This window comes from Zootermopsis nevadensis, unplaced genomic scaffold (genome assembly GCF_977971745.1).
Source record: "Zootermopsis nevadensis isolate Lab colony 2312 unplaced genomic scaffold, Znev_1.0 Znev_ptg000011l, whole genome shotgun sequence".
In the NCBI taxonomy this organism is placed as follows: domain Eukaryota; kingdom Metazoa; phylum Arthropoda; class Insecta; order Blattodea; family Termopsidae; genus Zootermopsis; species Zootermopsis nevadensis.
The window spans coordinates 6,231,298-6,256,192 of record NW_028259143.1 but is presented as its reverse complement, the minus strand read 5'-3'; the positions used below and the strand labels follow the sequence as shown (position 1 = coordinate 6,256,192).

The window sequence follows — 24,895 nt, the reverse complement described above, 5'->3', positions numbered from 1 at the left end:
ATAGACGGACTGGTCGACGACCATAATCCCACCCTTCTCCTTCTTGATACGATCTCCAGAGTACGGACTCAGTGTTCAAAAATATATTTTTTTTACATCAAGTAGTGTACAAAACAGTACTGCGAACCTCGTGACCGTTTAATTCAATAATCCGTAATAAGAGAAATAAAAACAGAACGAGAGAGAGGAATAACATGAGACAAAAAAACATAAAGGAAAAAAGAACAACAAGAAACAGAGTAATAGTAAATAATGTGCACAGTAAACTTTCTACCCTCCACCTTATTGCAATTTTAGTACTCCTATTTCTTGTAAACCTATTTACCATCTCTTAGTTTTGCTTCAATACGAACTAAATTTATTATAATGGCCACGTAACACTTCTGTTCCAGGAAGACAAACATAATACTAATCCTTTAGGTCTACCCAATATTTCCTTTCGCCCTCTCCGCATTGTACAACCTTCTAAAAAGAGAGAAGAAAAGACTGACTTAAAATTTTTTGCAGAGAGGTCCTTAGAACAATTACCTAGACTTGGAATTGAAAGTAGTTGATTGAAGTTCTACATAAGGAGCGAAACACAAGATCACGTTCCATAATTTGGTCGGCGACTTAGTTATGAAAACATTCAATCAGTTTTCGTAATAAAGTCGTTAGACTGCCATAATCATTTCTGTAAGAAACCATTAACATTGAAGTAAATATAACTCAAAGCATAAATCCGTGTTTTATCGATAACAAAACAACTACTGCCGCGAGAAACTAGGGAATTTTATAAATATTATTTCTTAATGTTATTACCAGCCCGAGTACGATTAGCCCATTGGTATAGGCCATATTCCTTGCAAATAAGTACATTTACTGAATTCTGAAAAGAAAATTACTACTATTCTGATGAGACAATACACAGGCCAAATTAAGTTTTCAGATGTGAAAAGATTTGGTTTTATTGAAAATTGGGACAATCAACACTATTTGTGCAGCTGGTTCCATTTGTGTCAAAAAGATATCCTGTCATGCCATCTATCCAAGAAGTGTGTAAATACATCGATGGTAGACATGAAAGGATTCCAGAATTTTCTACCAACATGTGCACGTTCACGTCACTTTGCTGTCAGCGACATCTATTGTGAATAAAGTGAACGATGTAGTTACATTGGCCGAATAGTGGTTCTGCGACATCTACTGTATGTTAGATAAACGATGCCATTGTAGTTAAATACTCTGGTTTGAAGATGTCTCTTCTTCCAAAGAATTCAAAATATTATTAAATTTGGTCATCGGTGATTATATGTAAAGGTGAGCACATGATAACATCTTTTATTTTATACTAATATAATAAATTATTTGTTGTTTAAATGGTTTATTTCCATATCCAGTAAAGATTTCCCCCAATTAAACATTTTACGCTAGTTTTAGTGTGTGTATGGTTAAGTCAGTGTGTTTTCAAAATGAACATAACATTGTTCGGTGAATTGTTAGTAGCACCAGCTTCGAAAATTCGTGTCGTTGTAGGGAACTGAAAGCTTTGGTGTTATTACATCGGTTTTGTTTTAAATAACTAGCGGAAGTTTAGTATTCGTAGCATTTAACATGATACGCAAATTAAGAACACATTTTAGTTGCTTTCTTTTAAACTAATGCAAGGTGCGTCCTAAAGCAAGAAAGTCTAGGCGAGTACGCAATCAAAATTTACTTATTTGTTACGCCATTTATTGTAGCAAGTGTATTATTAATAATAATAATAAATGCAGTGTGACCGATTGCCAGTAATAGTTGTGTTGTTTTTTGACAACAGAAAAGTTGGTTTAATTCTGTAACTACTGCTGAAGTGATCTCAAGGAAGTAGTAAATTGCAATTGTGCGAACATATTTTGAATCTAAACCGTATTTTTTATGCAGTGTTATGAAATTTATAAACATGTGATTATTGAACAAAATATTAATATCAGGTAAGTAAACACATTGCAGAATTTAGGTCCAGAAGATTCTGAAGTAGACTAAAGTTGTTGGAGTAAATGTAGAAATTATGTCTCAGGTTTCTGTGTTTTGTCACTGCATGCTAGTACCCACTTTATGCACTTGACAGCTTTTTAGTTTTACCCAGTCCCTCAAGCCAAATGCCAGGTCAGTATCTTAAAGTGGGGTAGTATAACTCTTTTCTTCTGTCAGAACAGGAATAGTTTTCCCATTGAACCCAAGAGCCAAGAAATCCCTTCTGACATTATGTCCTCAGTATGTGCTTAATATAAATTGTATTGAAATGTATACAAATTAATATGGAATTAAATATTTGTTCCTGCAACAGCTTGTATCTAACAGTATTTACCTGTAAATCATACATTTTATTGAGGGTTTTTAAAGTCAGTAGTGTGCATGGCAGTTGTATGCAAAGCAGCAGATAAGAAATATTTCTGCCTTGTTCCATCTCGCACAGGATCGTGAAAAGTTTAGTGATGTGATCGCTAACCTTCGCTAGTGGAGAAGGCACTCGAAGAAGAAGAAGAATCCTTTGGAGCAAAGAAAATAAATTAGCTTGTAATAACTAGTAACAAAGTAACGTAATTTTATGGACCTGGTTACAAGAGGTCTAGGACTATGTGGCCTGCATACTGCTAGCTGGATCATGCTAGTTATGCCACAACCATGTTCTTCCACATTTTTTCCAGCTTATTATTTGCTACTCATCTTTTCATTTTATATTATTTAATATGGTATATTGAAAGTATTGTTAAATAAACCATAAGTAAGTACCATGTAGTCTTTCCTTTATTATCTGTTCACATTTTTTAAAATTCCCAATGATTTTGTACAGTTCATATCAAGAACACTTAGTACTAATTTCGGAAATTCACATATGTTGTTCTACAACAAAGTATTATATATGCTAGCAAAATGCTAATTTAAAATCACCATGAAATCCAAGGGACAAGAATTTCAGATTTTATTTCTTCTTGTATATTCTAAATTATAAGTTTGCTGTGAATATATTTTAAGCATCCTGTGCCTCATATTAATATTTATTTATAGTTTATTTAACTGTATAGTGTTGAATGAGAGGATGATAGTTAATAATGAATTGGAAAAGCTATGGAAGGAAGTGGTCATGACCAAATTTAAGGTACTATCCTGGAATTTGCATGGAGGGACCGAAGAAAACTACACCCCCCCCCCCCGCCCCCCACCAAGATAACTGGTCTCTGGGCCAAGATTGAACCCAGAACCTCCTGAATATGAGTCAGGAGTGTTAACCATTTGACCACGATGTTTGGTGCCTCACATAAAGAACTTGAATGCAAATATGCCTAATTCTTTGCCTTTTACACAATTTCCTTTAATGTTCTAATAAAATTAATACACTTTACATACTGCCATTAATTTAGAAGCTGTATATTAGTTTAATCATTAAACTTTCATGGATGATTTCAGATGTCTCCTTCCAAAGATGATATATCTGCATTTGCAGTTTACAGTTCCTCGAAAAATAAAAAGAAAAGAAATAGGAAATCTAAAGTCAGTATACAGGAATCTGAGGATATGTTTCGAGAAGAAGAGGAATTTTATGTTGAAGAAGTTTTAAATGACCACAATGAGCCTAGTGCTTCTAATTCTTGTAACAATATTAAAGACAAGAAGAAGAAAAAAAGAAGCAATTTATCTTTTACAGTTACTAGTGAGCCACAAAGGGCTTCTGGTGTTGAAATTATAGATGTTGATGAGAATTCTAATGATGTTCTACTAATTGAGAATACAAAAAAAGGAAAAAGGAGAAAAATTGTTGTATTGGATCCTGAAAGTGAAGAAGTGGAAGAGGAGATTATATTTGAGGATATAACTGGAAGGAAAACAAACAGAACTCAATCAAAAATAAATTCCACAAAAGGAACAAAGCAAAAGAAAGGTACAGCGAGTTCAGATGACTCGTCTGTGAGTCCAGATGTTTGCATAATTGAAGAGGAAGAGAGTGAAGAAGATGAGAGCTACAGTGGTAACAGTGTAGATGAGGCCAGGAAATTATTTGCTTGGCTTATAAATCCAGTTATTCCAGCAGATTTCTTCAAGTAAGTAGTGTTGGTGACTTCAGGTCATTTTTTTTAAAAGGGACACCACTTTGAGATTGAAATACAAGTTTATTAAAATTGAAAGGGGAAATAGACCACAGAAAGGGTCCACATGGCATAAAATTCATTTATTTTTAAGATTAGTGATGCAGTTATATTCATTTGTGAAAGTAACTTCTGAATTTGTTTGTGTCTAACTATAATCACCTATTGTTAGGTTTGTTCACAGGTTTCTCATGCTTCTTTCCTTGTTTATTATGACCAAATATTTAATCTTCTCCTCATTTACTTTCAGTCCCACAAGGGATGCAGCTTTCTCCATTTTACAAATGCTTCACTCTTCCCACAATATCATTGTTGTTCACGTATGTTATTAGCTGGGTCGACTTATTATAGATTATGCCCCTTGTCCATACATTGGCATCCCTGACAATTTTCTCCAGTGCGAGGTCAAATAGGTTACACACCAGCATGTCCCATTGACTGGTAATATGAACAAGGAACAACAAAATTTAAAGATAAAACACTGGGTGTGTTGTAATGTTAGCTGTGATCAGTAACTTAAGTTTCTTGATTCTTGTCAAGTTGCAGAATGTTTCTTGTGGAGATTAGCACAAAGTGTCTATAGCTTGACCTATACAGAGGATGCTCATGTGCATCCCATTGTTGAGCCTGCATAGACGTGATTTTATTTCAGCTCTTTGATATAGGGCATTATCAGAAATGCTAAGATGAGGACAACTGATCTTGAAAGAGATTTTGGTGCTCAATTCCTGATCCTGTTATAACTATAGAGCAGGCTTTGTACCCCATTCTTCTACTTTGTGTGTAGTTTCAGGTAGTTACATATCCACATTAAAGTAATTCAAATTATTATATCTGGCAATTGTTGAAAATATTGCTCAGTTTCCTGACCTTTATTGTACTGGAATAGGATATTTAAACACTCATCCCATGGGGCTGCTAGCTGTACTTTAAGTCTGTGGTTAACAGATTAGTAGTATGCTACTGCATTGCATAAGCCATGATGCACAGATGATAAAGGTTAAACCACAGACTTTGTGAAATTGAAGGGAATTCATTGTGTAACTGTCTTAATAATACAAATGTGTGTTAATTTTCTTGCAGCAATGCATGGGAGAAAAGACCAGTGCATGTAAAGCGTGGTGTTCCTGAGTACTACAAGCCTGTTGTATCTACATCAGATATAGACAAAATGTTGAGAAATAATAATGTTCAGTTTACGAAGAATTTGGATGTAACATCATATTCTAATGGTAAAAGAGAGACTCATAATCCTGTTGGCCGTGCTCTGCCAAACATTGTGTGGGATTATTACAAGAATGGCTGCAGTGTTCGTCTGCTTAATCCGCAGACATATATTCCAAAACTCGCTCTTTTAAATTCTTCTTTACAAGAATACTTTGGTTGTTCTGTTGGAGCAAATATATACTTGACACCTCCAGACACTCAAGGCTTTGCACCACATTATGATGACATTGAAGCTTTTATTATGCAAGTTGAAGGGCAGAAACACTGGAAACTGTATGCACCAAAGTCAGAATCTGCAACTCTACCAAGATTTTCGAGTGGAAACTTCACTGAGGATGAAATAGGGAAACCTATAATGGAACTCACTCTTCAGCCAGGTGATTTGTTGTATTTTCCACGAGGCACAATTCACCAGGGTCGGGCTGTACCAGGAAGCCACTCGTTACACATTACGCTGTCATGCTATCAGCGTAACACATGGGGTGATTTAATGGAAAAGGTTTGTAGAATTTTGTTAATACGTATGTGAACATTTCACATCCCGTATTTGCATTGTTTCCCCAGTTTAAAGATGAGTGTCATCAATCCTATTTAAGAAGTTTGAGCATGCAAAATTAAATATTATTAACGCGATGAAATTGAGGATGGGGCATGTGGCACTCATGGGAGAGATGACAAATTTGCGCAAAATATTGGCTGGAAAATCTGAATTGAAGAGACCACTTGTCTGGCTGAGGGTAGGGGCTGGTAGCAGAGTGCAATTAAAACTTTTCATAAAGGACTCTGCTACATGAAGTGAGTGAGAAAGTTAATTAATAATGTCAGTTTTAAGAACATCTGGGAAGAATAGGCTACTAGTAGAGAACTAATGTGTGTCCAATTGACAACATACACTTTACTCTGGTTTTAATTTTAAAGTTAATTAATTGTTGGCTGTTATGTTATAGGTAGTTACTGCAGCTGTACGAATTGCGGTGGAAGAGAATATTGAATTTCGGAGGGGGTTGCCTCAAGATTATTTGAACTTCATGGGCATTGCACATAGTCATGAATCTTCATCACAAAGAACAGACTTCATTGATAAGATAAAATCTCTTACAATGAAACTGTTTGACTATGCACCAATTGATGCAGCAGTTGATCAGATGGGAAAACAATTTCTTCATGATGCATTGCCACCAGTGCTAACTGCAGGTACTAAAAACACTGTGCTAAAACAAAATAAGTTATAAAGTATTATTTCTTCTTCTATGGCTCTCTGGTCCGTATTCGGTCCATGGCCTCCTCAATTCTCCTCTGTCCGAGGCTTTGATTGAGGTTTCGAAACATTTTCCTTTTTACGGTGCAAGGTTGTTAGCTTTGCGACCAACCCCCAGCCTGGAGGACCAGGATACCTGTCTTAGTCTGACCTCTCCCCCTCAACCAATCTGGCTAGGGGGGGCCCTACCCATAGCTATGCTATCACCAGCATAGCTCTTGGGATCACTGAGGTACTCAAGCCCCACCACCATCAAACAATATTATATAGGTATTTATTAAATTTATTTGTCATGAACTTCTTACATATAGTACTGCTTGTAAGAATATGTAATTGGAGTACTGAGTATTTGCTTACCTGCCATTTTAACAGATTTTTGGGCATATTGTTTTCTGTGTGTAGTCCATTCCAGTGTGACAATATTTGGAATTAAGTGTTTTTGTCATGTAAAACATTTCAAAGTAGTGACCAGAGCATTCAGCAAGATCGGCTAAAATATGATTTAATATTAGTAGCGATGTATAACTTGAAAACAGTTGCACATCAGAGCTAAAAAGATCTGAAAATTTAACAGCGCCAGCATAAAGCTTGCATTGTATCATGTATCGAGGCATTTCACATTGTTACATATAATTTGCTATTATTTGTTTGTGTAAACATGAAAAAATATGGGTCCTGTCACATTATTGAATGAAAATATGTGTTTGTTGCCCATTTTTCATAACTCTGGTATTTCATATTTCAGAAGAGAAGCAGTGTTCATCTTTTGGAGATGGTCACAGAATGGGGCCCAATGGAAAGCTTATCAGTGGTGGTGAAATTACTTTGGAAACAAAAATAAAGTTGCTAAGAGCTCATATTGTCAGGTAATGTCATGCGCTTACAATTCATTGAAATACCTCATAAAGACAGGAAAGGTAAAGGGTTTAAAATGGCGTGTGGATATTGCGTAGTTTCAGACAAAGGATGAAGAATGTGTAATAACGACATTTATGCAGTGATTATTATTATTAAGTGTTCTGTCTTACGACAGGTCCATTGCTCTGCCCAAAAAGAGCTCTCCAGTTGTCCCTATTCTCGGCTTCTTGCTTTAATTCCTGGAACGTCATCTTCTTTCCTTGTTTAAGGTCGTCGGTTAGCTGTATCAGTCTTCTTCCCAGTCCTCGCTTTCCTTCAACCTGGCCTTCGATGATATCACTCAGTAACCCATTCCTTCTCATAATATGTCCCAGCCAGTTGGCTTTCCTTCGTGTAATTGCCTGCAGAATGTTTCTTTGCTATGCAGTGATTAAGAAAATTAAAAATTGCATATTGCAAAGCTGTAATTAATGGAGGAATTGAAGACTTTGCTGTCTTCTGATACAGATGTATTATAGGACAATTTATTGAATGATGTTTGTATATCTTGCTATCGCTTTAGTTTGTTAGTTTGTTTTGGGAATCTGTCACTGTCCATTCTATTAGGGCAGGTTAACTAGTTTTCTCTGTAATCTATGTTATTCATTTTACAAAAGCAGGACAGTTCCACAGTTCTGCATTAGAAATACAGATCTAGCAAACAATATTTAAATTATAACCTTGATTTGTTATGCAGGTTGGTCTCTGAAGAAGATTCTGTCCGGATATACCACAGTATTGATAATTCACTTGAATATCATGGGGAGGAACCACAATACCTTGAGATTGCTTTTGAACTTGCCCCAGCTGTAGAACATCTTATCTGTTCTTATCCTGAATTTATTAAAGTCTCAGAATTGCCTTTGGAGTCAGAAGAGCAAAAGGTAACTTTGTTTTCTCTGTGTAGTTCGTTGTGTTCCATTCTTAAGCTTCGCACCCACTGGGAAATGTTAATTTGTTTTTCTGTATTATATGGAAAGATAAGTATGAGATCATAAGTGAGATTTGAGGTTGGCATGGGGCGAGTATGAAGAGAACTGAATGTGCTTGCTGCATATGTCATACCATTACAGTGCTATACCACAATTCCAGGAACTTTTTGACTGTCCCTCGTATATTCCAGAAATAGAAAAAAGCTGGTTCTGTGGAAGACACATGAAGACATTTTTATTATTGATAGTACAGTAATATAATTTGGACATTACTATTTGATAACTTACAGCAGTTTTATTAATACAACCATGTTTTCCTCCAAGTAAGTAAGCAAAAGTAATGCAGCTGTCACATGTGTGAGTCTATCAGGACTCTTTCTTATGCGATTTATTGGATTTGCTTCTTCAGGTGCAGATCATTGGTGACCTGTGGGAAAGAGGACTTCTGTTAACTGATGGAATTCTGAAACCAGTAATTGATTGTTAATATGATGTTCCATCATTGTTCTTGTATGTGGATGTCAACAGTGAAATAGGTAATTATCATCTGAAGAACGATGCTTAATGTATGACTTGTATCACACATAAAGTACGTAAATATTACAGTGTGATTTAGTTATTGAATATGATCCATCACATCCTTTACACTTTTTCATTCTTTCCCAGTTTGCTCAGCTTGGACACCAGATATCTGACTGAGGCTTTTCATGGTTTTACTCAGTCTTTCTAGGCAAATGCTGGGATAGAGCCCTAAATTAGGCCATGACCGGTTCCATGTCCTTTACAGTTCAATACTTACCAATCATCTCCTCATATGATGCTATAGTTTAAGTTCATTAAGTAAATAAATAAATTTTCATATACTAACTCGGACAGAGTGTAGTGTGCTGGTAACTGTATTGTATTTTTATTACTTTTTTACACTGTTGCAGTTTTATCAGCCATCATATTTACCTGTATAGATTTCTGACATGGGACATCAATATAATTTATTCCTTTTTGGTTCTTTGCATTGTTTAATTCAAATAATTTTTTTTTATTTCTTATAACAAGTTGAGGTATATACCTTATTTGGGGGTGTATGGCATTGTGTGAAATATGGTACAAAATGGCATTTATCCACGTTGTTTGTGAGAAATGACAATTCTGAGCCAAATTTGATCCACCCGTGCTTATTTAATATTTTGATGTCGAAACCAGAACTGTGAGTGCACTACATCAGTTAATACAGGCATTTAAAGTGTCTTTGTATACGTAATTATTGAACCTTTGGCAGTGAATATGTACATGATGTACTTACCATTCCAAAAGAGTACATACAGCATCATGGCTTATTGTATTCTGATTGTATATTATGTTCATTCTTCTGTCGACCCATGACATATTCAATATAACTGAGGTAGCCGTCTTTATCAAGATCATCTTCTTCCAGTACTTGGTCTATCAGTTCTAGGCGAGAGAATAAATAACCTTTATTCAGTTTTCATGAGAAAGTAGGATGCAGTATATTGACAAAGAAGTAAAAGTAAAGTAAAGTTACTCTACGTCCCGCTTGGGGTGAGTGGAGGTATAGCTCCTCTCTTCCTTGACCTCGGCACTAGATGGGGGTGAGTGGTCAGCATCACGCCCCGGCCGGCTTTACCCCCCGGGAAAGGACCCCGGTACCCATTGTATAGGAGGCTGGGTGGGCCCCAGAGCCGGTCTGGACGCAGAGGCTAGAGGAAAAATATCCTCTGCCCCCGTCAGGGATCGAACCCCGGTCGTCCAGCCCGTAGCATTGACAAAGAAGTACAGAGAGTTTTTTTGATATAAAAGTTCGCAAGCTTTTCGACTTTAGATTGACAGTAACAGCTTTCGGTGTGGGACAACTAAAGATGGCTAGTGTTTATTGACACAGGATCATAAAGAGTAACAACCATTAAACCACAAAATATATAATTGCTTACAAAAAGTATAGAGAAATGAATTTTATGTAGAATTTATAAAATGGTCTATGATATTCAGTCAAGAAGGAAATTTTATACTAATGCCAAATATCACAATATATCTTATTGCTCCTCGCTTACCAACAAAATAGTCGAAGTCGTCTTGGTCCGATTTCTTACTCTCTTCTGTTTGTGTTTCTGTCTGCTGTTGACGATTATAAATTTCCTCGCCTCCTGATTTTTCTTCTTTATAATGGATTGTGTGGTGAACTGCTTGTAAGATCTCCAGCCCATCCAGCTTTGTATTATTATCAAAATCGTGCAGCCTGCATATAGCACCATTTTAATATTATAATCAAAATAAAACAAGAATGGCAAAGTATACATACAACATAAAAGTGTTGCTTCCATCATTAGCCTTGATATTCATTGATTGCAGAAGCAAATGCAGTTCTACCAAGCTAATCACACTACATTTACCACATCATTAATTCACATTACATTATATATCATTAAATATTCATCACGCTAAAAATATTTTAAATATACTCGGCAGGTCTTGATAGTGTGTGTGTGTGTTATATGACGTAACAGTTGTTTTTACAGTTACGCACTTTTAATAAATTAATGTTTGGGCTTTATGTAATGTAGATGTACTAGTCTGAATCAAAATAAAATTCACCAATCAACTTTTTGTGCGGACATCCAATATTCCCTTTTGCCAAAATTTTCATACTAACTGTTGAGTCCATTAACCTACGGTCTGCTTCTTGTGATTAATACCACCCCAATGGTTTATTTAACGTTGCACCAATGAGAAATAATATAGTGAATAATTAATTAGAAATGATGTGGAAGCAAGCTATCATGGCCTAATTTAAGGTACTCTGGCTTTTGTCTGGAGGGACTATGTAAAAGCAAGAAAATCCTTAGGATGGGTAGGACGTCCAAAATACAGAATTTAGCCACTTGGTCGCTATGTTTTGTCAAATAATGGTGAGATGTATTTGAATTCATAGTTTTTATTTTTGTTAGATTTTAAAAACTTCTGTTTAATGCTAAGTTTAATTTAAATTGCTGTTACTATAAACATTTAGAATTGTTAAGCATTCTATTTTCATATCAGTGTCTTGTAGTAATTCGTTTATTAAAATTAATAATTAAATACACTTACTTGAAGTAATGAAATTCCAACTCCTCCGGTGTCATGTTGTCAGTATCCACCTTGGATACCCATTCCCCAAGATCCTCCTGAATGTGTCTGAGACAAAATAACATCAACATGCCCATTAACTGTCTGCAGTTGAATTTTTAACATGTCAGTTTGGCAAAATGCTGAATATAAATAGCTTAAAAGTAAGAGAGTAAGCAAGTTTGTGTGTGAGTAACCTGGTAAAAATTTGTTTTATTATAATGTGATAATTGAATCGTCGTATTATGTTATTTAATTTCAAGCGCCGTGATTAGACGGCAAACACCTGTACTAGTGTGTTTCGTGTGGAAGCATAACTGGATTATTGCAGGGGGTACCTGGGAGTTTGTCGTGGCGTTGTCTCGCTCTTAAAGGTTAGGCTAATCTTGTATGTACATGAGATCATCAATGTCTATTCCGAATGCTGTATGGACGATTAACTCAAGAACATGTAAAACGAAGAAAACTTACTCCTTGGAGCAGGGTCATCTTGAGAAGCTGGAAACTTCTCAGGTGTCAACGTTTTCTTAAACTAAAGTTTCGTGATCCTGTTCATAAGATCATACCGCTTATCCCTATTACGAGCGTGAAGAATTCAGTCCACAATTATGTCAGACCAGTTTTAATATTATACTCCTCTATGCATTTTTATACATAAGTATGATATTTTATTCATTAATAACTTTTGATGTTTCATCCTTGTCTTTACTTACACGGTATCATGCAGAAGATCTGTGTCCTGAGTTAACTTGGGGACTTCCATATTTGCTTCATGGCGATGAGGGCTGTAGTGATGGTGTGCTACAACCTTCCCTCTGGGGTGATGAGGTCCCCTCATGCTATGCTGATGTCCAACAGATGGCTCTTCCATGAGAGATGCAATATAAAACATGACTACAGCTCCAAGAAACATTCTGTTTCCATAAACTCCTATAGACTTCTGCAGTGGTTTCGGGAAAGTCTTTAGTTATTAAAGCAAGCTGAAAGAAATTAAAATAGCGATGTAAAGAAAAGGGAGAATTTGTCAGTTTAAAATTCGTTACGATAATATTAAAATAAATGGTAAAGATAAAGAGTGCGGACTGGATCAGGACAGGACTAAATGGCGAGAAAGTTTATTGACTGGCTTAGAGAATATTATCTTTATGAAGGACTCTGCTTTGTAGAGTTTACCTACGACTTATTGCATTATTATGCGGAGAAAGGCAGCTATGCGTGTGTATGATAAATTTTATGTTTAATCATGAAATGAAAAGTTGCCTGTGATTGTAACGACTTTGTCGGCTGTTATTTACTTCAGGGTAATTCAGCCGGAGCGTGAAGCCGGCTTCTCACTTCCATCAAGATCATACGGAACTTAGCATTGATTCGCATTGTGGTGGCGCTGAGATACAAGGACTACATTAAGGTAAGGATGACTTTTTAAATGTTGCTACTAATTCTGTTTCTGACAGACGGTTGATCAAGAATGTGAAGTTCATATGCAGTTTCCGATTTATTCTTAGACTATCTAAGGATTTTATGTTTAAGGATTTTGTATTTCAGCTGCGCAGGTTATAGACTATATAGCGTTAAATGAGGTAGGAAGATGATCATGAAAGGTGACTATTTGATGACACAGAGAAACGTGATATATTTTAAGTTAATTCTCGCATTCGCCTGGAGATTCAGTGGATGACAAATACATTTAATGATTTATTCTTGAGTTTGGGAGTAATTTTTTTCAAGGAACACTACATATGTTTACGTGTGCTTGCCGGAGTGAGGAGGGCCACGTATTTATGCGTGTTCGGTTATAAAATATCGAGTTTATCTGCTGTTTTTTTACTTTCTTACCTCTTCTATACGAGAAACGAGGTTCTAAGTAAGGGGGCGGCTACTCTCCTTTGTGCTTTTCAATTAATATGAAGAAGTTATCAGGAGTTTTAATTGGATAATTTACAATTCGGTGACATATTCCTGTGTATAATGCACACTAGTTTAGATGACGACCAACAGAAAGCTGTTACGTAAACTATAAACATTTCGCTGAGTGGCCATGTTTGAGATTTTTATTAAAGAAAAATATATTAATTATTTTCGGTTATTAAGATGGCTCGAAAGAACGTGATCGTTACCTTTGTTTTCGACACAGTTTTGTTATTTTCTTCGAAACTGGGATAATCTGAATGTTTCCGATTAACATAATCAGTATCAGGTTGTGCTGAACTCGGGACCCCGAAGCTGAAACAAAACCACGAGTTCGGTTGCAGTACGAAGCTATAATTTGCAACCAATGAAATGCTACACCCTGATTAAATCGTTCTGTGTTTCTGGTTCAGTCCACGTACATGAAAGCGTCTGCATTGCTCGTCTAAAGCTACACATTCAGGGATTAGCAAGGGTAGAGTAGCATGGTTTACTTAGGATTGGTGGCGATTTTATCACCTTGGTTTTCGGAACATTGAAACGTCATTGATAATGATGCTTCCCTTGAGGGTTGTGAACAAGAGCCCTCATCCCTTAGAGAATTTCAGCACTCCCCCATACCACATTCCACCCTCCGTCTACTGTAGCTGATGTTTGGTGGACTATGAATGTGTAATTGCCGACCCCAGCCCTAAAACCCCCTAATGCGCTCAATGGGGTGGTAGAGAATGGATTTGTAGCTTCAGTGTATATGCGTTCTATTATCCCCCGGACACACTTGTCATCATCAAAGTTCCCTACTTTATTCAAACACCATTATTGAAAATGGGACACGAGTGGGATGGATGTATGGAGAGGTAAAATTTCACCCCCCCCTCCCCAGTTCTGTTGTTACATTTTGAATACAGTAGTAAATTAAGGAAAACGCAATGCTTCAATATTTTGGGTTTGTAGGATCTCTCTACACGCATCGTTTACGTATATTGCCTCATTAGTATTATTTTACGGATAGTTTACTTAGCGACATCAATGCTCGTATTTCTTAGCCCCTAGTTACATTTTTGAGAAACTTTATTAATATTGTGTAGTAATGTGGAAGATTTTATTTATTTGTTTATTTTTTATTTTTGGACAACAGTAACAAATAAAAATTGCATTCACTACAAGTTAAGAACAGATTAAATTCGTAGAATGCAAAATGTTTTATCTTCAGTTTTCAGAGATAAAACTCTAAGTTTACCCGTTTTTTAGATGGCAAAACTTGGTTTATTATCGTAAGGGAACAGCTGAAATTTACGTCACTTTGGAACACGGTTTTTAAGATAATATTTGGACGGAAAAAATTACGTAATTAAGAATGTCCTAATTTGTAATCTTTGATAAATATTAATTACAGTGATCAAATTATGGTTAATTATATGGGTAGGTTACAGAGCACAAATTCGACGATCATACAGTCGTAGAGAATTTTAGTATTGAATCTTGAACTAACAGTAGATGGAATGATGGATTTCAAAGGAGTAGGTTTCGAGTGTGTGGACTGAATTCATCTGCCTTGTGACAGGGTCCAGTTGCAGACTTCTGCATGTTATTAATATTATCTACTAAAAATAATATATCGTACTATTAAGTTCAAAGCGGTTAGATGCGGATGGAAAAGACATCTGTCAAGGAAGGTCTACAGGTGAAATGGAGACAGATCGTCACGTATTCTACAGTTTGGCATGGGGTAGGGATCAGCATTTCTCTCCGGTCGATCAGTCACCGGGAAGTATTCCTTTTATGAATGTAATGAATAAGTTTTGTTTATGCTATTTTTTAATTATTATATAGCGTTATAGGATATTATATAAGACAGAATTATGAACACAATTCCGTTTTCTTGCGGTGGATAACATCAAGTAAGAAGGAAATTGTATGAACAAAATGTTCATTTAATTTGAAATTCAGTTATTAGCAGAGAAAATGTCATGTCTCACCCCCCAATCCGCCCCTGTACTCAACAATGGACTGAGTGCCATATGGATAGGTCTCGGATAGACTCCAGCCGAGTCGATGACTGACAATAAGTCCCTAGCCAATACTCGCCCATATGTTTGCTCTTGCACATTTTCGTCGCCTGCGTTGAGAGGACAGATGATAACTGACGGAGTGGGGACACTGCAGACAAATACTTTGTAGCAGTAGAGTTCCTGTCTCTCATGACAATAACATTGTTCCTAGTTGACATAATACTGCAATAAATGGGAATTTGGTGTGTCTAATTCCGACTTTTAGCAGCTCTTGACATGTGTGTTTCCCTATTACAGTATATTCCCCTAGCTGGTTCGGTTTACTACAGAAGATAATAGATGTGGTTAATTCGTAGGTTATTTAGCGACGTTATATAAACTGCAGGTACTGCATATTGCCTAATGAAATGAGAGAATGGTTGTTTACGATGAAGATTTTATTTTACTTGCATGCAGAAAATTGAAGAAAATTTCAGACACGGTAATGCACTTCAGAGCCTTTTTGCCTCCCTGTCTGAAATGTACAAATTTTGATATTAAAATGTATAAATCTGTAACTTTATCTGTTGTTTTGTACGGGTGTGAAACTTGGTCTCTCACATTAAGGGAAGATCACATGTTGAGGGTGTTTGAGAACAGGGTACTGAAGAAAATGTTTGGATCTAAGAAGGGTGAAATGGTAGGAGGTTGTAGCAAATTGTACAGCGAGGAATTTAATAATTTTACCTCTTCACCAAATATTATTACGATGATATAGTAAAAAATAATGTGATTGGTGGAGCATGTAGGAAGTATGGGTAGATTAAAAATGTGTATAGAATTTTGGTTGGTAAGCCTGGGGGAAGAGATTACTTGGAAGATATAGACAAATATTGGAGGATAATATTAAAACGAATCTTAGTGAAATGGGATTTGAGGGTGTAGACAGGATTGGTCTGACTCAAGATAGGGGTCGTGGCTTGCTGTTTGAATATGCCAGTGAACGTTTGGGTTTTAGGTAATTATTGACTAACTGAGCGGTTATAACCTAAGCTTCTCAAGATGGGCTCTGCTCCATGGAGTTCATACGTAGTTTTCACGACGTACAGATTTTCTCGAGTCACAACGATGATGATGTGAGGCCTGGAATTTTGCTGTGACAAATCATGACTGAAACGAACAATGTGTAACGGCGTCTAGCTGCATTTTCTGAACAGTACTAACATTACTAAAACGTTTTGACGAAATCTAGTACAACATTCATTACCACTTTATATGAAGACTGAATATTTATTGATAAATATTTTGATAAAAATTGGTTATATTAAGATACGTTTCAAAAAGTATTGTGAGTTGTTAATAAGGCAGATGTAGGTTATTTAAACGTTCTTCATCTAACATGTTCTTTACGTACTTATGGTCGTGAAATACCGACGAAAACGAATGTGTGTGGAACATGTCTGTTTGTGATAATGTCGTTCTCGTCGCAGTCTTCTTGAAGTAACAGGATATTCGAGCATTTATTAAAAGAAGTTTAGAAATTCCCTCTAAACTCAAAATAACAAATACGTTTCTATACTGGTAATTCGCTTGGTGTCATAGAAAGTCCAACAGTGAAAACATTTTTTTTTTTCAAAGATTCGTTAGGTAGTAAATTTACAAAATCGAGTTCTAATGGAATAACATACACATACAATTTTTTTTTTTTGAAAAAAATGCGAAATGACTCAGGCATGCAATATTAAGACGTGTATAGATGAGAGACATATTTTTGTTGAGATAATTTCGCACGGAAGTTTGAACTACAGCGAATGCCAAATTTGTTGTTTTCATGACAGTGAATATTTGGATTGCGGTCTTCTGTGTTTGATGCCTTTAGTCTTGTAAATGGTTACCAATTTTTATATTATCTTCTGTTCTGAGGATGGAAGCGATTGGTTCATCCGAAACGTTAATAACTACCTTCAAGACTATTCGGCGACATAACGAGTATAAAGTAGCCATATTTAATATCAAAATAATTATAGACCCAGTAACACGCACAAGTAGAAACACTTCCATGGCCTTTTGCAATACCAGCGATAAAGTTAAAAAATACTCGCCTACGAATTGTGGTGTTGAATAAAATATTTAAAATAAATTATTGTTCTGATTATAAGTAAGCCTACATTTTATGACAAGCTCAAACAAAACATATACGGAAATATGTCAAGAAATCACACGATATTATGTAAGTATCTCAATAAATAATATGACGTACTACCTGTGTAATGGAAAAGCTTGATAACTTACTGTAAATAAATATATAAAGATCAAACTGCAGACCAAACCGGTGATAACAGTACGTCGATATCTCGCCAATGTGAGAATGGACGGCAGGCATCATCAGTGTGCGCAGTATCAGGGAATCTCAGTGCAAGTGATGCCCCGTGCAGCCGCTGTATGGAGCTGCCATGCTCAGAGTTTAGTAATACCATAAAATTACCTTACAACTCCTTGAGGTTAACATATTTTGACTTACAATAACCCACCAGGATATGTTTCGATACTCATTGACACACGCGCTGCATATGCTCGTGATTTTGATCCGTTTTCCGTAACGAAGTTCTAAACGGACCCACGTGTTCAATGGATCTAACTGTTTTCTGTGATATAGAGCCATGTAGTCTGGTAGAAATTTACCCACAATTATGATAGTGGAGGCAGCAGGCACCTCTGAAATGTAGATAAACTTCTATCAGACTACACGGCGCAACATTTCAAAAGACAGGAAGTCATTCATATTTTCCGCCGTGAGAACCTGAAATCTCAACCACGTGTTAAGTGGTTCCTGGATACAAGGTTCTAAGATAGGCTGAGATATGTCAGATGTCAGACAGCTCTGGCTTTTGGCAAGGAGATTGTAAGGTTTGTTATTAACTTATTTAATTGCCGTGTTTGAAACGGAGATGTTTTATATATTCCAAAGAGAATGGAAAATTGTGAGTTACATGTGCATAGACGTTTAGAAAGTGGTTGTGACTTTTTGAAGATTCGTTTCGAGATTCGCTGAGGGAAACCACGAGAAATCTGTCAGGGTAGTTGACCCGTGGGGCGAGATTTTAAACGTCGATCTCCCGAACATGAAGCAGGAATCTTTACTACCCGAATGCGATGGTTAGTGATGGTGAAAGGCAAATATACGGAATGGTACAAAATATTACGGTTTTGGCAAAAATTATATAAATTTGAATGAAACTCGTTGAAATTGTGTACAGACATATTTATTCGGTTTGGTTGATACATTACACAGAAAATGTATATATTAATTTTTACTATTTTTAAATTTTTTATGAGAGTTTTGATTTTCACGGAAGTGAAATTTTAGCTTATGATCTTGTGTTTTGCGAGTAGTTATGTATGTAGTTACCAACATTTCTGGGAACCAGCAGCCTTCATTTTCAGGGCGTATGAAGATGGAAGCAGGAGGTTACTGTGAAACTTTGGTAACTGTCTATATGACTACACGGTGTCGCAACCCAGAACACCAAAACTTATGAACCTATGCTGCAGTCGTATTTGAGCCAACAACCAAGCGAACCGAGACCTAAATGTGTGTTTTAATACCCCTCCTGGATGGCAGTATTTTAACAATTCATGTGGAATTAAGGAGGAAGAAGAAGAAGAAGAATGCAAAATGTACGCTGTGAGTAGTCGGGCTGGCGGTTGGTAGCAAGAGTAGCTTCGGATGGGAAGGTTGGCGCGGAAGCAGGGTTTGCTCCTGTAGTCATGACAACGCGAAGCTGGTGTAGTGGCAAGTGATCCTGGCGGTGTTTTATTGATTCGACCAAGAGTCGGATACAATGCTGATGTTCTTCTCCTGCGATAACTGTGCCGATGATAAGCCCACAGACAATAATTATGGAATCCCAGTGTCACATGTAACATATTTATTCAAGTATAAAATTCTGTGATCGGAATTCCTGACGGCATATCGTGGTCTTACAAGATAAACTCGTTAACTCCAAAAAAAAGAAAAGAAAAAATAAGTCGTATTCACCATTGTCCATAATTCAATGCATTATGTGAAGCAACACGTGTAACAATGTTATCACAATTAGACTAATTTCTGGACGTAGGAGTTTTTTCCATTTAGCCCAAAGCTTCCTTGTATTTCCTTCTTACTGGGTTTTAAAATGGCGAACAGTTGTAGACTTTATACTGGTTTTCTGTAAAATCTCGTTTGACTTGACAGTTTTTACGCGCTTGTAATATTCTAAGACCAAAACCGAAGGTGATGTTTGGTGTTATTCCAGTCATTCGTTATCACTTTGTATTTGTTCATACGTGGTTTTTCTCTGTCTTCCATTAATCAAAATTATTTGCGCCAGATGTCTGTTACTGTTAATCGATCTTACAATAACTTCACTGTCGATTTTATTTGCTATTTCCGATTTTTATTTGAGATGGTAATCAGCAAGGTTGAATTATGTAACGGAGACTCGCGGCTACTTCGATGATTACCCACAGTACTCCTGTTTTTTTACGTTTGAAAGTGCAGCGAAAATTTATACACCACTTAGACGGAATTTTAAAAGTTAATATCGTATCTACGATCTATCGTATCTATCGTATTGGCATGAGTACAGTCGTCTTTCACCTGAAATCTGAATCCGATTTGTCTATTTTCAGGAATAATGTTGTTCTTATAGAGACCGTAAAAACGTGGTATTATAACGCCAAAAAACACTGGATTTAAATTAGTGTGATTAAGAAATCAATATTCTGCAACTGGTGTGTTCCTGAGAGATTTGCCGCGAATTGTTATAAGAAATTGTATATTAATGCGTAATTAAAATGAGTAACACACACACAGATTCATCATCGATGGTTTTATTCAACATGTATTATGTTTTATTTTCATATGTCTGCATTCATATAGGATTTATATGTGGATACATGTTTATAGCCATGTACAATTTCGTACATTCTTTACGTGAGGCAAAAATTTTCGGTGTGCCGTCATGTATCTTTGACAAATTAGGGTGTGCCTCGGGTTAAAAGTGATTTCGAAACACTAATAAATGAACATGCCGGTAACAGTAGTATGTTAAAATATTTTAAACATTGCTGTATCCGATGTTTGTAACATTGTCTAAGGTCTCCTTAGAAGAGAGGAGAGGGGTGGAGAATCTAATAAGAGAGCATCTCTCCCACGAGGAGGGTGATGTGGAGTACAAGAAGCCCCTGATGTGACCGACCGACGTTGTACGAAGGTCCTGATCCTATTTGAATCCATCAACAATCCCCACCTCCCAACAGGTTGTGAGTTATAGCATGGAAGTTTAGGTCCTCGTGGATCCTATAGCAAAACAACGAACCGTGGAGCTTCGTGTTTCATGTTGATGCCGTACGTTGAGGGCTACTGAATAGGTATTTTCATATACAGTTTGCCCATGTTTTTAAAAATAAACTGTATTTACATCGCCCTTTAATAATCTTCTTCGTACATCTTTAATAAATCTCATAAAACGTAATGAAATTACAATGCTATTTAATCTCTTACCTTGCACACGCACTACAAGAAACAACCATTAAATTATAGCTGTTGTACTTAGCATTTAGGTCAAGTTATAAAAACGAAAGGATGTGACGTCACATGTATTTTGTATCAGTTGTTTTAAGTCGTGACGTCTCCTGGTGATACGTCTTGCAAGTACCAAATAGATGGCGTAAACAGAAATTAAATTATACTTCAGAATCAAAAGAAGTTATTACTTTAACGGTACTAATATAGCTCACTGCTATTGAAGAGAATGTAGCTCAGGCAGTATAAAAACAGGATTCTGTTATAAGTACAGTTTCTTCCAAAGAAAGTAGATATTTCATGTGATATATTTTCTCAATTAAGTGATCAAGTTATTCCGTCATATAGTAGACCGCATTCAAAGTATTTAGCTTTGCTGTGTAATAATGCTACAAGATAAAAAATTCTGAAATAATAGTAGCATGCATTTTATTATCTTATTCTTATTATTAATGTTTTCTTTCTTTTTTGCTATTATTACGAAATTCTTTTCCGGTATTATTCATACTATGTCCTAGGTTTTCTTTGCGACAAATGGGGATCTGTTTAGCGCTTTTTCCATTTTTCTACAAACGAATGTTAGTCCATATCCGCTAGCTGATTCAATGGAACAGTCCTTGAGAAGCTAATGGTCGCTCAGCTGGTCAATAAATCCCCACTTTTTCGATTCATTAATTCAAATGACTACTTCTATTTACATTTTTCAGAAATTATCATAACAAATCATTTTTTATTAGTCATACTTAATCTTAGAACAGAGTGATGATAATATTTTTACTTATTTGGAATACAATTACAGGAGAATGTAGAAAAGTGCATGATGAGGAACGTAATAATTCGTACTGTTCACCAGATATTATTGGAATGATCAGATCAAAGCGGATGAGATAGTCAGTGGACGTAGCAAGCAGAATGTTGATTGAAGCTAAGAAAACCTCTCGGAAGATCTAGGCGTAGATAAAAGTAAAGTAAAAGTAAAGTTTGTCCCGCTATACGCCATGTAGGCGCTTGGGGGGAGTGGAGGTATAGCTCCTCTCTTCCTTGACCTCGGCACTAGATGGGGGTGAGTGGTCAGAATCACGCCCCGGCCGGCTTTACCCCCGGGAAAGGACCCCGGTACTCATTGTAGAGGAGGCTGGGTGGGCCCCAGAGCCGGTCTGGACGCAGAGGCTAGAGGAAAAATCCTCTGCTCCCGTCGGGGATCGAACCCCGGTCGTCCAGCCCGTAGCTAGTCACTATACTAACTGAGCTATCCCGGCTCATTCTAGGCGTAGATGGAAAATAATATTAAAATGAAAGGAATAGGGTGGAAGGTTGTGGACTGGATTAATCTAACTTAGGATATGAACCGTTGGCGGGCGAACACGCTACTTAACCTTTGGGTTTTATATAAGACTGGGAATTTCATGACTAGCTGAGTGAGCTTTTCAAGAAGGACTTCGCTCCATTCAGTTAATTAAGAGTTCTATTTAAATCATCCCCAGAAAGAATATAACGCTGTAATTTCAGTTGATTTGTTTGTAGGATAATATTTCTTAACGCTAGAAGACAGCTATTGTGTCGTCACCATTGTAAGCGAACATCTGCACGCAGAAGAGACAGAATTGCAGTAACCTATGTGAGAAAACGTGAAAGTGCATTGGCTTTGAGCAGCCCCTGTATTTTATTGTTGTGGACTTGTCACGTTTTTCTTCTTGAGAAGCAAAATGTACTGGGAGTTGAGATTCTCTTCGCAGAGTGGTTTTCGGAATTATTTAAGAGACTCAGTTCGAAAATGGCCGTATACACAGTCAAACAACGGACAAGGGAATAAAAAAATTCTGCAGAACACTAAAAGGCAATTCGGCATGTTTATTTAAAATAATTGATAGGCGTTCTTAAACTTTAATAATGAAGAACGATTAGATATTGAACGAAAATTTCTGTGCGTCGTTACTCCTATAGAATATTATAGGATGTTGGACACAATTCTATGTTTTTTATGACACACTCATAAGCAAACAGTCGAAATATTTTACGTTTATTTAAATAATCGTATGACTTGATCTTCAGTTATCGTACCTTACAGAACCAAATTTGTCAGTAATAAAATCAGACTTTTACCCAAATTACTTTTAAACATACAGAAACTTCTAACATTGTTTTGAGTTTTTACTAAAATTTGTCTACATTTTTAAGTTTGGGTTAATATCGGACGACGGTGACGGACACTTTACCTGGTGGGAAACCATAGTTGGAGAACTACCTGTCTGTCACAAAGGCCAATTGTAAAATTCTGGAGAATGCGCCAGAATTTTTACGCTATGCGCACACTTCGTATCTTGTTTCTCTTTGTACCTTCCTTTGTTTTTACTTCATTTTAATCTACCTCTTCTGTTCCTATTTATTTCCTTCCTTCTTGTTATTTTTTCTTTTCTTTTGTTCAATCTTTCCTTGTTTTTCGTTTCTCTTGTTGCGGTACAAATGTACAGGTCACAAGTGTCGCAAGGTTATACGTGTCAAACAATATTCCGTTATAAGGTGTGAGCTGAGTTGGGCCACACGTGTGCCCTCTCCATCCAAAGAACAGTGAGTCATGACTGGTCTGTGCTGGGGTCACGTACTGTAACACATCACACGTCTCTTTGGTTTGGTCATCAAATAAGAGGACGATTGGAGGAGGGCGTCATATCTGACGGGGAAGGAGGGTGAGGGTGAATGCACAGGGGAGGACATGTAAGATATTGGTCCATCAGGTGTCGATGATTGGCTCTCAAATTGAATACTGGACATGGTCGGAGGAAGGAAAGAAGAAAGTCGAAGGCTGTCATTTTGATGGCAGCAACGTCATCTCCAAAAGATGCGGAAAGCGTTATGCAAGAAGTCGGATAGTTCACGACACGTAAACATTTAATTATGGCACGTTGAAATATTCCTTACTACACAAGACGAATAACGTTGTGTAATTTGGAAAAACACAACAGGAATAACGTATAATGTTAATTCGAAAACATTAATTCTATACCTTATTATGTCAATTCATCAGTGAATATGTTAATGCAAACAATTTTTTCATTGTTTTAGAATAACATAGCGCGTCTGAAAGTTATGATCTTAACGTGTGCATTTCTTAACATAATTAATGTTTTTAGATTTTAAAATAGCTCTTGGTGAGATACAGTATACACACGTATACTAATGCGAAAAATATGGTGATCAGCCCGTCGCAAGTACAACACAGTAAAGACGCGGACAGACATATATGCCTTGAATGGGATTCGAACCCACGATCAGTGTGAGAGTGATCAAAGCCACTGTATGTTTTCATTGGACACCGTTTAATCGGAGCAATTCAAGGCGTTGCTAAATAAACCGCGTTTAAAATACAGTGTGTTTTAATGTTCAAATTAAGGCTAAGACGTATGCACTCATCTGAAAGCCAGCCATTGTAATAGCTAAATGCAAGTACAGTAAAACCTCTCTAACTTGGACACTTGCGGTTCCACAATAATGTGTCCAACTTACAGAGGTGTCCAGGATAGAGGGAAAGGGGAAAATCATAATTTCAAATTGTGGCGTAATAACAATGTGGTAATTGCAGAGTATTATGGAGCCCTTCACAAAAAGGAAATTATTGATAAGAAAAATCAAAAGAGTAAATTAAATTTTTACAAATTTTGTTTTCAGTAAATTAAACTTGCATGGATAAGCTCAAAGGGAAGGGTACTGATACTTTACGTTTACCGACAATGTAATCTATTTACTTACATAATCTAACTACTGTAGGCTTGCTCGAATTAAGAATTAATTACAATAATAATAATCTTTTGAAACCCACTCTCGTGGTTGCACATTACACCCCAGCCTCAATGAAATTTTAAATGTTCAGAATGTATTTTTTTAATTGTACTTAC

The 24,895-nt window shown here is 36.5% G+C and overlaps 3 protein-coding genes across 7 annotated transcripts in view; 2 read left to right on the top strand and 1 right to left on the bottom strand.

Moving 5' to 3' along the window:
• Nucleotides 1-1,214: 1,214 nt before the first annotated feature.
• On the top strand, nt 1,215-9,023 carry NO66 (Bifunctional lysine-specific demethylase and histidyl-hydroxylase NO66). 2 transcript variants are annotated; one of them, XM_022060410.2, is made up of 7 exons: nt 1,215-1,299; nt 3,430-4,061; nt 5,190-5,832; nt 6,281-6,527; nt 7,337-7,457; nt 8,186-8,372; nt 8,830-9,023. In XM_022060410.2, the coding sequence occupies exons 2-7, from the start codon at nt 3,430-3,432 to the stop codon at nt 8,905-8,907; spliced, it is 1,908 nt and encodes a 635-aa protein (XP_021916102.1). In that variant the 5' UTR covers nt 1,215-1,299; the 3' UTR covers nt 8,908-9,023. The 2 variants fall into 2 exon arrangements, with proteins under 2 accessions (XP_021916102.1, XP_021916101.1); XM_022060409.2 differs by lacking the exon at nt 1,215-1,299 and adding an exon at nt 1,367-1,952.
• LOC110828087 (multiple coagulation factor deficiency protein 2 homolog) lies at nt 8,629-17,828 on the bottom strand. Of its 3 annotated transcripts, XM_022060415.2 has the most exons (7): nt 17,729-17,814; nt 13,655-13,760; nt 12,251-12,517; nt 11,520-11,606; nt 10,487-10,671; nt 9,721-9,869; nt 8,629-8,847 (listed from the first exon to the last, which is right to left on the bottom strand). In XM_022060415.2, exons 3-6 carry the CDS (start codon nt 12,448-12,450, stop codon nt 9,745-9,747), a joined length of 597 nt encoding a protein of 198 aa, XP_021916107.1. In that variant the 5' UTR covers nt 12,451-12,517; nt 13,655-13,760; nt 17,729-17,814; the 3' UTR covers nt 8,629-8,847; nt 9,721-9,744. The 3 variants fall into 3 exon arrangements, with proteins under 3 accessions (XP_021916107.1, XP_021916106.1, XP_021916109.1); XM_022060414.2 differs by lacking the exon at nt 13,655-13,760 and having other exon boundaries at nt 17,729-17,828; XM_022060417.1 differs by lacking the exon at nt 13,655-13,760 and having other exon boundaries at nt 17,700-17,796.
• LOC110828086 (homeobox protein unc-42) overlaps nt 8,928-24,895 on the top strand; it is a 91,832-nt gene continuing 75,864 nt past the window's right edge. For both annotated transcript variants that reach the window (XM_022060413.2, XM_022060412.2), the window contains exons 1-2: nt 8,928-8,956; nt 12,838-12,945. The gene's annotated coding sequence lies outside the window, so the exon portion shown is untranslated. The remainder of the gene's footprint in view (nt 8,957-12,837; nt 12,946-24,895) is intronic.